Here is a 13,772-nt window from a genome sequence, read left to right as displayed (position 1 = left end):
ATTAATCTGATAAAAATGTAAACTAATGTCTGTGTACGGGGGCTGAGTGGTTCTGGTGTCTGACATCTATGACATGTTGCCAATCCGATTTATAATGTAATAAAGAAAATATATTTTGAATGGAATTATCACTAGCCCCCACCACCACCACCACTGGTCGCGGGCTCTAGGCCTAAGTTGGACATTCGCAAGGTACTGGTCGCAGGTCGGAACATTTTTCTCCGGGTACTCCGGTTTTCCTCCACCACAATAACCTGGCACGTCTTTAAATTACCATAGCTATTCAAACACCAAACCAACCAAGTCCACGATAAGTGAAGATAAGCTTATGACAGCTTCAGGCATAGCGAACTAGGAAAATGACTTTTCAGTATTTGTAAACAACGATTCCCTCGACTCGACGAGATTAGACAGTAGTGGAGTTTTGAAAACACTCTTCATGTCGTAACGTGCAGTGATGTTCCGAGAACCAACTATCGACGCCAATCTTTTTTCCTGTAATGGCTACAATGTCTATGTACCCTTATTCCTTGTATTACCGTTCTCGATGATATCTGTCACAATGTTGTTAACCTGTAACAGTCACATGGAATTATAAGTTCATTATCGTACTGTTCATTATTTGAAATATCACGAATTGTTTGTTGCATGACTGGCTTTGTTGTCCTGATTTTCGTTTAGAATAAGTGTTTGACCTGTTACACAATTAGCGGTTAGATGTCATATTAACACGTTCGGTTAATGCTTATACGTTAGTTTTCTAATACACCGTGTAATAATATGTATTCTATATATAGATATGGACAAATATGATATCATAGTGCCGTTTAATTATAGTTTAATTACATATCTTTATACATATGTATGTAAAATGTTTGTGTATTTCCGTTCTGTACACAAAATGTGTTCAAGTTTAATATCCTAATAATAATAATAATAATTCGAGTTTCGTATATACCACTTTATCACAACCTTGTTTGTAGGTCGTGTCGTCTCAAAGCGGTTCACAAATTATTATCCGTGGTTATAGGGCATTATAGTAGACTGGAACAAGCGTAGTAAAGTGCCTTGCTTAAAGATACAACACAGTGCCGTGCCGTGACTCGAACCCGCAACCCTTCGGTCACGAGCCCGACGTCCTACTACTAGACTACCGTGCCTCCTCTAATGCTATGTGTATATCGTGGTCCTTTGATTTCTCATTATAAATTGCTTAAAGTCTATTTTAATATTTACATACTGGTTCATCAACGACTGAGAACTTTATACAACTATCGTTATTCATATGTTTGTTAATTTATTGGCGTGCTGTAAGCTAGCAGTTGATACCAAAACATATTCTCACCCAGACGTAGAATGTTCCAGCAGCAGGACTACAAAGCCGGACTGTGTCCTCTTCATATACCCGGATCATGTTCTGGACTTCCTTCGCGGTACTCTCATCCACATTATGGGCTTGTTTTTCAGGAAACTGCCGGACACGACGCATTAAGGAATTAGGTCCTACCCTCCTCAATAAGGTCTTAATGTCCTGCCAAACCTATCAACATGATAATTACCTTAGACTAGTTTAAAATTTAGCAAAGATGAAAACAACGATTTTTTTACGGAATTGGATTATTGTTTTACACTTTTTCTAAAACATATTTTGGATTTCGACAAAATTATCTTTTGATTTTCTTTCTTGATTTGGTTATAATTTATTCTGTTTACGTCCTATTAACATCTAAGGTCATTTAAGGACGTGCCTCCGTGTGTGAAATGTACACGAGCATGAGTGTATGTTTGACAGAGGCGGTATGTTGTAATATTTGCCTCCTTATGCTAGCGCGGATCTGCTTCCGAATTTAGAGTGTTACCTCACTAAAATACCATGCCGGGATACCCATTTGTGAAATTACTATAAATGCTGAACGTTAAGCATGGAATAACAACTACAACTTTTAAGAACTTTGGAATGTCCCGGCCTAGGGAAGGAACCCATTTCCTACCACACTTGGACGAACGTTCAACAATACGGCCAAAAGAACGGTATTGCTAAGCAAGATACTAAGGATCAAAAATTTTAAGGGAGAGGAAGAAAATGTAAAGATGTTACTATTGGGTTAGTAGATCAATTTGTTCTCTTCAATATACCCTTAACAGAAGACAAGGAAGAAAACCAGTAACTCTTCAGGGGCACCCCATTAATCGCCTCTTAGGTCATTCAATGGGGATGGGGTACAGCAAGCGCATTCTTTCACCGAACCTGCAGTTTTTATGCAAGGATTTCATACACTCAACTAACACACAATGCAACAAAATGAGAAGAAAAATAAATAAATATCTATCTATCGTCAATATTCAGGACAAATAGGTGAATCAAAGTCTTTGCAAAACTACAGCAACGATTACAGAGAAACTATAAAATTAGATGAGAAAATTCAGAGAAAGATTTTTTTAATTTTTATTTTTATTTTACAAAGGCCAAAAACAGATTTTACGTTTCTCAGAAATGAGGTTAGTTGTAAAATATGATATGTCTTGATATCACATAAACCTTTGTGTTTGAATTAATATTATTCCTGTTCCATACAGTTACCTCTAAGTTATCTTTTGATTCTCCAAGTAGAGTGAAGGTTGCCACCATCACGTCCTTTACAGGGGGTTTTGGTATCTTGTAGCTATGGAGCTCAGATACCGTTGGTTGTCGCATAGCCAGTATGTCGTGTGCAAATCTGTTCAGTTTGATCAGCTCCTGCCTCACCTGATCCGCCTCTCCGATCTTTGGTGCGAGCTGAGACTTGAATTCTGACTTCTCTGCCTTGTCAATGGCAGTATCCAGAATGTCAATATGACGCCTCATAATGGCTTCGTTTAGACCTTTGCGATAACAAAAACATATATACTACTACATAATCTACAAAATGCTATAAAATCTGCGACATCAAGGCGAAGAACACATTAAATCTACAAATACAGAAGTAAGAAAGCACACATTTTAAATAGTTATCTTTATCTTTTAAAGAATAGAAAGGTACCTTTCTCCAATTTAAGAACGTTTTGTCTCTTCAGAGCATCTTCTAAATCACCCTTATCTTCTAAACCCATCGTCTGGAACTTAGCTATGGATATTGTCAATATTTCCAAATCGTTTCCAGTCGATGTCATTTTCAAATCATCTCTTGCCTTCCTTTCGGTCACGTTCTGAAAGCGATAGCGATAGCGAATGCGTGAAAATGGAAAATAGGCGGTAAAAGGTATACTAATATGTCGTAAATGAGTGCTCAAGTAACCTATGCTGTTTATCAAGTGTCACTGACTCCATAGTTATCTAACTTTGATCTTCTCGAAGAGCTCATAAGGGCGATATCTTTGTTAACAAATGATATAAGATTTTGTTAAATCTTATACAAAAAGGGGGGATACCTAGAGGTCTGCTGTCTTTTTCCAAACACTAACATGTATATTCAACATATTTTCATTAGATATATTCTATGTTAGAACGTTGCTAAGTCATCCATGAAACACTAATGGAATGACAATTGAAATTTTGATAAAGTCTTTAATCTATCTGGAATATGAAGTAGACTTTGACTATATTATTTAATAATGCTGTTATGTGTTACTTACTGATAGCCCTCACGCTAAACCAAGGATATTCATTAATCAACATGTAAAAGCATGTCACCTACCTCCCGTTTCTTTTTTTTCTTTTTCTTTTGTTGTGGTGTCGGTTCAGTAGAGATAATGTAGTTGCATGCGTTCAGTTCTTTGTTCGTGTTTTTGTCTTTGGTGTGGATCTGCAGTGCATACTCTCCTTCATCAGGCACACACACTGCCACATTCAACTTGTTGGATTTTTTGTCACGCTTATGAGACACATATGACTGAAGTTCCTCTGTAGATGTTTCGTTATGAACAAGAACTGTCCTTATAGCAACAGTTCTCGAACAAGTGAAACTGAAATTTACTTCTTTTTTGGCCGTGGCCTTGACGATTCCTTTACTTTGTGATGGTGTTGTTAGCCCCGCCTTAACCATTTCATTACTTGGACCCCAGCCAATTGGACCAACATTCAACGGAAGAGCTTTGGTGCCACCTACCGTCACTTCGTCGCAGAACATTTTGAATTCACAAAGCAATGTTTTTGTTGCACTGGACTCAGAATAAATGCATAATTTGTACACTCCGGTGACAGGGCATCTAATACTAAATGTCCATTTTTCGAAATTCCTCTCCATCACAACATACCTGTCCAGCTGCAAATCTGTCGGCAAGACTGAATCGGATTCTTCGTCATTAAAATACAGTTCGTACGTCAAAAAGCTTTCCCATTTTTCATTTCTTGCTTTGAATCCAACTGTCACCACGCCGTATTCAGAGTATAAACGCGAGTTAAATCCGTAGGTTATTTCAACGTTATGGTCAAAGTAGCTTTCCTGAAGGAGCGGAACACTACAAAACTTTTTCATGTTAAACTGCTTTGCAATAAACTGCCATTTTGGTTCTGTAGCCATAGCTTCATGCACAAAATCTTCAGGGTCAGGCAGGAAGTAATACTCATTCAACTGAACAATACTCACACCCGTTGATTTCGTCTGCTTCTCCCGAGCTGCATTTCCTGCAAATAGGGCAACAATAATTTGTGCTTAATAAAGAAATCAGTAAATCACCTATAATTGTTTGACCGCTTAAGGCATCAAAAATCGTGCGCATCTTGTGCGCATAATACTGCATTTAAACAATTTTGGCCCCGTTGTACACTAATTTTCGCACTGACGATTTGTTCTTAAATATAACGGAACCAAAAGGAATTGGAAGGTTCTTGTTGATCGCTGAAAAAAGGGCTGATCGGTGATTTGTCACTCATCATTAAAACAAAACTCGACATTGTAATATTTTTGCGTGCCCAGTGTTCTGACGCAATTAGTTTTGCGCTTTGAAAACCTTCTCTAGCATATATTCAGCCTGTGGTTTCTCCTTCTATGTGTCACATACGCCATTTGCACAACTCGGCGTGTGAGGTTACACAAGTTATCAAAAAGTACTCAGTCGTCATAGGTCTTATAAATGGTTCCGTTCTGACCTTGCTAGCTTCTTCAAATTGTTCGGCCTGTGTACAGGTGAAACGTTTATCTTTCTACGAGAATGGTTTGATTAAACAACTCAAGGAAGGCGACCAAGTTTATCGGTATACTTGTACAATACCTTGTTTGAAAGATGTTTTATCCGTAAATTGATGAAATTCGTTTCAAACAAGCAATCAAAAAGAACAAAAATTAAAATAAAATAAAATATAGATTAATAAAAATCAAATGAAAGTGGTTGACATACGAGATCAGGAAATATAGCTGTTCAGAAATAAATTTCTTTCGTAATCCATTCGAATATTGTTCCTAACTTATACCTAACAGGATAGCTATTGCAAAGCTTTCGATGTTCGAACACAGTGTTTTCACAATAAAGACACCATGTAGGCAATCTGCGCTCACCGCACATCGTATATTGTTTTGCGATCCGTAACCTCTGCATTCTGCGTTGTGTATATTTGACTTCGTGTGGCACATTTTCACATACACTTCAATATCAAGAGGTTACTAAGAATTTGTTAGCCAGAATAATTGATCACCAATACAAAACGTCTGAAATAACTAAACGTTCTACCACAGTATGTGTTTCAAAACTCAAAATCCGTTTAATAGAACAGAAATGAAAGGAGTATGCGCCACAGGTGGTATCAAGTCTGAAAACGAGTTTTCATTTATTTACATTTGTTTGCTTAAAATCAAGTTACATGATGACACCATGATTCCTTCATAGTTATCAAATGTGAATATTCTAAAATATGTTTATTTGTTCAACTCAAAAAGCTCTTAAATTCGTTCATTTCCAAATGATATTTTTTAAACTCGTAACTGAAGCGCGTTTCATTAAAAGTCATTTGAAGTAGCAATTCGTATACGACTACCTTTTCACTCGTGTGTCAAGTGTCAACAACAAAATTATTCGAACTCTAAATCAATAGCACTTGGGAAGAATATGAAAAAACTATTTACATGAAGACCATTGAAAACGTGTAAGACCTGGTGTTACAGGAGGGTAAGCGCCTTCTGCTTTGTAAATATAGGTCACGTCGTCCTATCGAAACTCTGGTAGTGACTTTAAAACATGGCACACTTTTTATCATTATCAAAAACATGGACTTTTAACTCATGCAAGGAAAAAACATGTTTTCCTATGAAACCATGTTGGCGAGCATAAAACTTGTCTTCATCAAACTGCATCTTGGAAACCCTCCCCTGGTTGACAGTTTGTCCGTCAGCAGTCGACATTTATCATATTATTCTAAGCAAGCTCTTGAATAGCGAATCAACTACGAAATGTAAACATTAATTCCACTTTTTGCATATAGAGCGTCACAACATGACCGTGACCCTGATACAATGGTACTGATAATGGAAGCGAGAAGTTCTGATAAATGTGTGGGGGAGTAACAAGAAGAGCCAGCGCTAAAACGTTTTTTTTATAAGTTATTAGATGCTTCGTCTACAGACACAAGCATGGCACACCTAAAAGGCATATTGTTGAGTGTGATTTGTACACCGGATCAAGAAAACAGTGTTTAATTTTCCTTTACTTTAATTTTTAAGCATCTGATTCCTTTTAAAACGATGGACCTGATAGATGCGACGCACTAAGAAAGTGAATGTAATTCAGAATGCTTTCGTTGTCCCCATTGTCAGGCATAGTCTTCCTCCGAATCCGTCAGTGTCTTGAAATTAACATTAGTTTTATATTCCTTCTTTATTAACTTATCACATATCGTATGTTGATTTAATGTAGACTACCTATTTCCTCGACTTATTATTTTACACGACCAGTTGTCATCAAAATCGAGTGTTTACAGGGAAATGCAAATTCGTTTTAGCAGTAGAAAGAATTCAGTGGGCCTTACCTTCTGCTTCTACGAGGGTAAATTTGCCAGTGCTATGTCCAGCGAGAGCCGAGAATGCCCATTGTGGGAAAACAATTCTCCACTCGCCTGCCACAAACACTCCATTCCACCGATTGTTTAGTTCACTAACTTTGGCCTCGTCATCCCCTACTTCGTACCGAGCACTCTTCGCTACTCCCCTGATAATCACACAGGGGATATTTGCTTCCCTAATTTCGAAAACCAACAATAATCAGCATAAATATAAGTATGGAACTATAAATCAATAACAATAACGTAATAATATTAATGATAATGCGCTTCCTTAAGCTTCGAAAATATAGAATAAACACAATTATTATCGAAGAATACCGAGAACAACACGTGTGACAATAAGCTCATATAACACATAGATCTTTCCCCTATCGTGAGAAATGTCAAACGAAGTGGTAATGTTATGTATTGTATAGCTCGAGGCCTACTTCAAGCCAAGGGTTAAACATTAAAGAATCCCACACCGAGGGTTGCTATTTCGATGGTATGCAATCATTGTAGGAGATTAATTTATTTTTCCCATCCTGTCAATCATATATATGAAAGCAATGGTTATATGTGATTTTACACACGACCTCCCGTGTTAAAATCTGATAATGACGGCATATATTTTATTGTTCCCATGACTTCATTGTATTCCGCGTTCCATTTCGCGCGCAATCTGTCATACCATACGGGTGACAGAGAAAATATACCGTAGGGATGACAAAACAAACCTTCCACGGGTAAAACTATTGACCGTTCAGTGAATGTTTTGGAAAAAGGGTTGTATGATCATTAAGTAAAATAGAAAAGGAAAAAAAAATAACAGCATTATGTTACAAAAAGTATATAACAATTAGAGAATATCACATAGATAAATATGAGTAACAATCTATCGTTGCGGAACAACATTTTGCTTCCGGAGAGTTAAGGTTTCTGAAGCCCCTGGAAAAGTTGTATGGTCATCCAAAATACCAACCCCCTGATAAGTCATATCTAAAGACACTTATTAAAAGTCGGAAGTCCTATTTTTAATTTAAAGGTATTGAACAAAGCTAAGAGAATGGTGCATAACGAGGTTAACATAATCAGTAATATGGTATTAAGGCTGAGGTCTTGCTAAAAATCGTTCAGTGGACTTGTACAATGTTTATCTCGTTTGTAACACAGCTGAATGCTGCGAGACGCTATACTATCTGAAGTTATTGTATATGCCTAGGACATGCGGGGCTTCATGTAGACGATGATTGTGGCTAATGGAGTGCACAAACGTCATGGTAAATTGTCTGAGTACACATGTTGCCATGTAACTGTAATGAATACATGAGCTTCCCATACATTGTTCCTTCCAAACATTTATTGTTGTTACACAGTATATAAAAACTAGAAAAAAATAACACTATAACACCTTTTATTTACAAAGTTGATAACATGTCTATCGCATTTGCAACATCACAGAGTGTTATGAAATGACACATCATTTACAGTTCATTAATCGTTCTAGGTTACGTCATCTTTGTTTTCTGATTTAAATCTGCCAAAATACATTATCAGGGAATTTTACTGTGATTTAAGGACTTCACATAGCAACATCTACATCAATATATAAATCATTTTTAGATAATATGTAATTTCGTAGGAATCATTTGGGTAGCAAAAAGAATGATATGTTATAAATCCGGTGAACGACTTTCATGAAGACATCAGCCTTAAAGCCTTCTTATAGACTAATCAAACGTCGCTATGTACAATTTCAATAGTTAGTGTACAAATTCGCTTTAATGCAAGTCCATATATAAGTTTGAGTCTTTGAATATGATTATCTGAGGGTTGACATTTAGAAAGGCTATACCATTTTCCAAGGAGCTTGTTGGAACTTAATAGAAATATAGTACAGCATTGTGACACTAAGATAGAACATTGGTGTTTTATATTACGTTTGGAAAGACCCTCTTTTCCCTAGGGCTGTACATGTAATAGGGGAATATAATGTAAGAAATACCTGCATAATCTTGCGAACATGTATGCAAACGACATGTTCGCATTCTGGACTTGCTGTAGAATTGCATTTGGAGAATCGTCTGGTCCACCTTTGCATGGTGTCTGGTTTTTGTGTCCGATCCAACAGAATATAGCCCTAACTTTCTCAAGGTTTTTATTCAGCCCATTGAATAGATGCTCAAATAATTCCGTATAACTGTTGCCAGCTGCTTCAGGCGCCTTCAATTCATTGATGAGATACGGAACGCATTAATCAATGAAGTACAATGACGAAGGTCAACATTTATCAATCAAATGATTGATGTCTATAAGATAATAACTTCCATTTTTTTTTATCCGTTTGTCTTTTTGAAGAAATATGTTAGTGTTTTGTGCATTCGCATTGATGTATATTTAATAAACATATTTATTAAAGAGATAGCTAAATATGATATACATAAAAAATGTTTGTTAAAAAGAATAAATGTTCATGTGAAGTCATGAATGATTGAGCAGCTTTCTCCCTTCACATGGCTCTTCAGGTTTAGTAAAAAATGACATCATGATGTCTTAAATACATGTCATCACACTGCAATAGTAACGACGTCTTTTGAAAATAAACCTAAAGGGGCCTGTGATTTATCGATTGGGGTTTTACGTCTTTGTGACAGGACAGAACCTATGATGACGGTGTCCGCAAAATGCGTGACGCCTATTTAAAGTGCAGTCTAATTGAAATATATAACCTTTGTCTGCATTTCCGAAACCGTCATGCCCAAACTTTAAAGTATATGCTCAATTCCATTTCCTTGTTTCGGTGATAAATTATATAAATTGCATATTTTCCCAGTGATTTGGGGGAATATTTGAAAGGACTGAAAGTGGTAAACCGCTTTTGGTGTGTATGATTTAAGAGATTTATAAAAAAAAAATGAACTTTTTGAAATTTAGTAAACATGAATCATTGGCAGGGTAGCATGAAACCGTATCCCGTGGCATCATTCTGAAAACGGTCCTGTCAATGTTTCTATGGGGACGTCGCTGATACGAAAAGTTGGATAAGATTTATTCATGTGCACGTATGTGCAGTAAGTAATAAATCACTTACATCTATCGCTCGCTTTTCAATGTTGGTGTACTTGGATTCGTCAAAAAGGGTAGCCTTTTTTGTCCGCGATGGTTTTGGAGGCGGATACCCCTCAGGAATATAAGGGAAATCGGCCTGAAATATTAAATAACATACCATGATAAATTGAGAAGAATTAAAAGAAGAAAGTGTAAACGTAATATTATAATATACTATGAAAACAAATCAGTAAAATTCGCTTTAATCGGCACATTGAACTTGTTCGATGTAGTATATAAAACAAATGAGGTGTGTAGCTTTGAGGGTTTCTTCTTAAACATAAAAACCCCTGCAGGTCGGGGATCGATAACAGAATATACCTGCTGTTACCCACTGCATGTATCGTAAGAGGCGACTAATGAGGGAATCCCTTGCATAATTTGGGATTTGATGTTGTGCTTTCTACTTTGGGACACAAAAACGACCAAACTTAATCTGCTGCACCTTTTGCAATATTTGGGATATTGATATTTCTCTCTTATTCTAACTACCTTTGATTTCTTAGCGCCTTGCTTGGCAACACCTTAAATTTGGCATTAATGTTGAGCGTTTGCCCAGGTGAGGAAGACAATGGGTTCTGTTCACAGACCGGGACATATCCAAATCTTTAAAATGGTAGATGTTATTTCCCTGCTTAACGTTCAGCAATAGGTAAAGGCAACAACTGGCTCACCCGTTGTAAGTATAATGTGACCGGGCGAAATACTGTGCTTGGTGCCTTCGTCATGGTATTTCAGTGAAATAGCACTATAAAGTCGGCATCATATCCGTGCTATCACAAGGAGGCAAATACACCAACATACCCTGTCTCCGGCACACAAACACACATGCTTGCATACACAACACATAAATATAAGTCCTTATATTACCTTAGATGTTAACAGGACGTAAAACATAATAAAACCAAATCTTTAACATTAATTACTAACAAAAACGTTACATATAATACCCTTCACAACAACGTTGAAAAAATTAAAGCAAAGGTACCATAATGTTTTACACTTAGTGAGACATACCTTATTATTAACCAAACCTTTCCCAATTATTTTTTTATTTCGATTGTAATTTCTTGATTTTTGTTTCTATTCATTTCTCTCTCTCTCTCAATTTGAAACATATACATTGTATTCTAGACCGTTGTGATAACGCCAGTTGATCAAAATATATCAAAAAAAATCACTCGGAGTATGCAAAAAACACTCTCCTGCCGGGTTTCTAATAATTTATTGAACCACTTCATGTGTCAGAAACTAACGGTTAACATTTTGGGTCAAGTGCTAACACATACTATGTGGCTGTTTGTTTAAAACCCATTGTTATTGACGATTTCCAGCCTTGTTAGACGACTGATACACTTCATGCAATAAATCACGATAAAAAGGAATCAATAATGTGTTACATATTTTATATAAGGTAAAACACATACCCGGTAGCACAGTGTCCTATTGGCCTCCACAAGTCTGTGTATTGTGTGTACAACAAAGTATTAGATAAGTTATCTATATATGAATACATATTAGGTTATCCTACCCGTTGAATGCCATCATATTTAACGACGTATACCGAAACACGAGTAAAACATATAGAAGTATTCAGGACAGTGAAAGTTAACTTCTTTTCAACTTGAAATAAACAAGCACATGTACTGTATTTGCTGTTACGAGGTGGTTCAACATCAAACAAATATTCTGTGGACAGCAAAGTGACCTATATCATAAGGTCTATGACCAGGTTGATAAAATTCGCCTAGTTAAATATCTAGCCAAAACATATAGCCAATTTTGTGTGATTAATGTCTTGTTTTCGATGACTACCAGTTCCGTCAGAAAACATTTCCTGGGGTTTCTGCCATATTATAATTCGACAACATGTCTTAGTTTGTTTCCGATTAATTTAACAGTAAGAGAACACTTACATGCAGAGAATTATTCATATAATTGGTTAATGCCAACATTTTGGTTGGTATGCTTATCGAAGGATTATTAAACGAATTGTAAATATTACATTATTAATTTACCGAACTTAAAGATGTTTTTTTATTGAATAATAACTCTTCTTTGTTTTCATACCAACTGCTTAAATCTTGATTGACCAAACAATGTGTTCATTGTTCCTTAAAAATAATTAACCGCACCCTGGATGTTCTTTGTTTGTTTTGTTTAAGATTACGTGATCTTTTAATCATTCATTACTCCAAATCTACAGGACCTAGCTTACAAATACACGGGATGTATCAATTTGTAACATTGTATGTACAACTACTAACAATAACTAAACATTAATGTTTTTGTTACAATTTTTTCATAATACTTTTGACTCGCATCTGTATAATGTTATATCAGTTTGCACACAATAACTACATGTATCATACTAGGGAGAAAAAAACAAGCGAGTATCTTGTTAGCCCAATAAAATGAGAAAATGAAAAGATTTTAGGATGAAGTCCGTGAATGTTTATACACTTTTAAATATACACCGGATACATCTTTATCTGTACATGGGTTGGTTACGTACATCAAAGTTCATTGCTCTGTTCGAGGTATCATGGTATTGCCTTCTCTCGTTCACTTAAAATGTTAATTTACATTTAAAAAAAGTCTATTAAAACCTATAACATTTCCATGAATGATAATCATTAATGTTTGTGAAAAGTATTTTGAGTGATAGCCTATGTAATGTGTTAGTTTTACAGTGTTTCCACCTACTGTGTTGATTTTTAAAAGGTATCCATGACCTTTATCTTCTTCAATTATGTACAAACTCGAATTTAGATTTTATTATAATTAATTCATAATTAAACCTTTGTTATATTTAAATTACCTATGATTGAGCTAGTGCATTCTTTACGTTTCCCTATACTAACTTAGCGAGTAGTAACAGGCCTTTTCCCCTTCAAATACGTTATTTTATCCATTGTCTGTATTTAATAAATCGATTATTGTGGTTGCGACGGATTTCGATATGATATGGGAAACATGTTGCTGAAATTTGGGTAACGTAAATTAGAAAACTTACTCCTAGTTATGTAGGTATGGTACTCTTTCACTCATTGATTATGATGAATCCTGACATCACGGACATTAAACATTTAAGATCTCCTATTGTATCACCGTCATAGTCAGCCAACTCACACTGTCCACCTTGATCCCGATAAATTTATGTTCACTGACACAATATCATACTGGCCAGATTACCCTTTCCTTATTTGATGTCGTTTAACACATGTTTCCGTCCGCTGACAACTGTACAACGTAAAGGTGTTTTCGTTACGTACCGGGTCAGTCAGGGGTTCCACCAGGATGTTCCTGCCGCTGTTCTTGCTCTTGGTGTTAATGGTAACATCATTAGTACCGCTACTTGAACCACACCCCATTCTCTATAGCTCAGTCGTCATCCACAGATGAGGTGGCACTGCATTCACCTTTGACTCGGCTTCCGAACTGTTTTTAACTGAAGTGAAAATCAAAACAGCTGAAAATCGAAGCGTATGTTTATGATAAGACACACTAGACAATTGATGACTAAATATTTAGACATTGCTAGTTGAACAATATGTTTATTCTGTTTAATTAATTCACGAGATTTTCCATTTTTCTAGTTACATTGAACAAGTAAAAGAGGATAGTCCAGTTGAAGATATATTGACTCTCAAAATTGCGAAGATAACAATGTTGATCTTACAATATTATCTAATGTTATACATACCGGCAAGAT

At 36.0% G+C, this 13,772-nt stretch overlaps 1 protein-coding gene across 1 annotated transcript; it reads right to left on the bottom strand.

The window, feature by feature from the left end:
• Nucleotides 1-513: 513 nt before the first annotated feature.
• Nucleotides 514-13,431, bottom strand: LOC110445725 (hillarin-like). Its single transcript, XM_021490503.1, has 9 exons — nucleotides 13,333-13,431; nucleotides 10,041-10,154; nucleotides 8,955-9,172; nucleotides 6,938-7,146; nucleotides 3,675-4,603; nucleotides 3,021-3,186; nucleotides 2,582-2,862; nucleotides 1,346-1,540; nucleotides 514-573 (listed from the first exon to the last, which is right to left on the bottom strand). The coding sequence occupies exons 1-9, from the start codon at nucleotides 13,429-13,431 to the stop codon at nucleotides 514-516; spliced, it is 2,271 nt and encodes a 756-aa protein (XP_021346178.1).
• Nucleotides 13,432-13,772: the final 341 nt, after the last annotated feature.

Source organism: Mizuhopecten yessoensis, unplaced genomic scaffold (assembly GCF_002113885.1).
Source record: "Mizuhopecten yessoensis strain PY_sf001 unplaced genomic scaffold, ASM211388v2 scaffold2329, whole genome shotgun sequence".
NCBI classification, from domain to species: Eukaryota; Metazoa; Mollusca; class Bivalvia; order Pectinida; family Pectinidae; genus Mizuhopecten; species Mizuhopecten yessoensis.
Note: the sequence above shows the minus strand (reverse complement) of the source record. Positions and strands in the feature narration are given on the sequence as shown.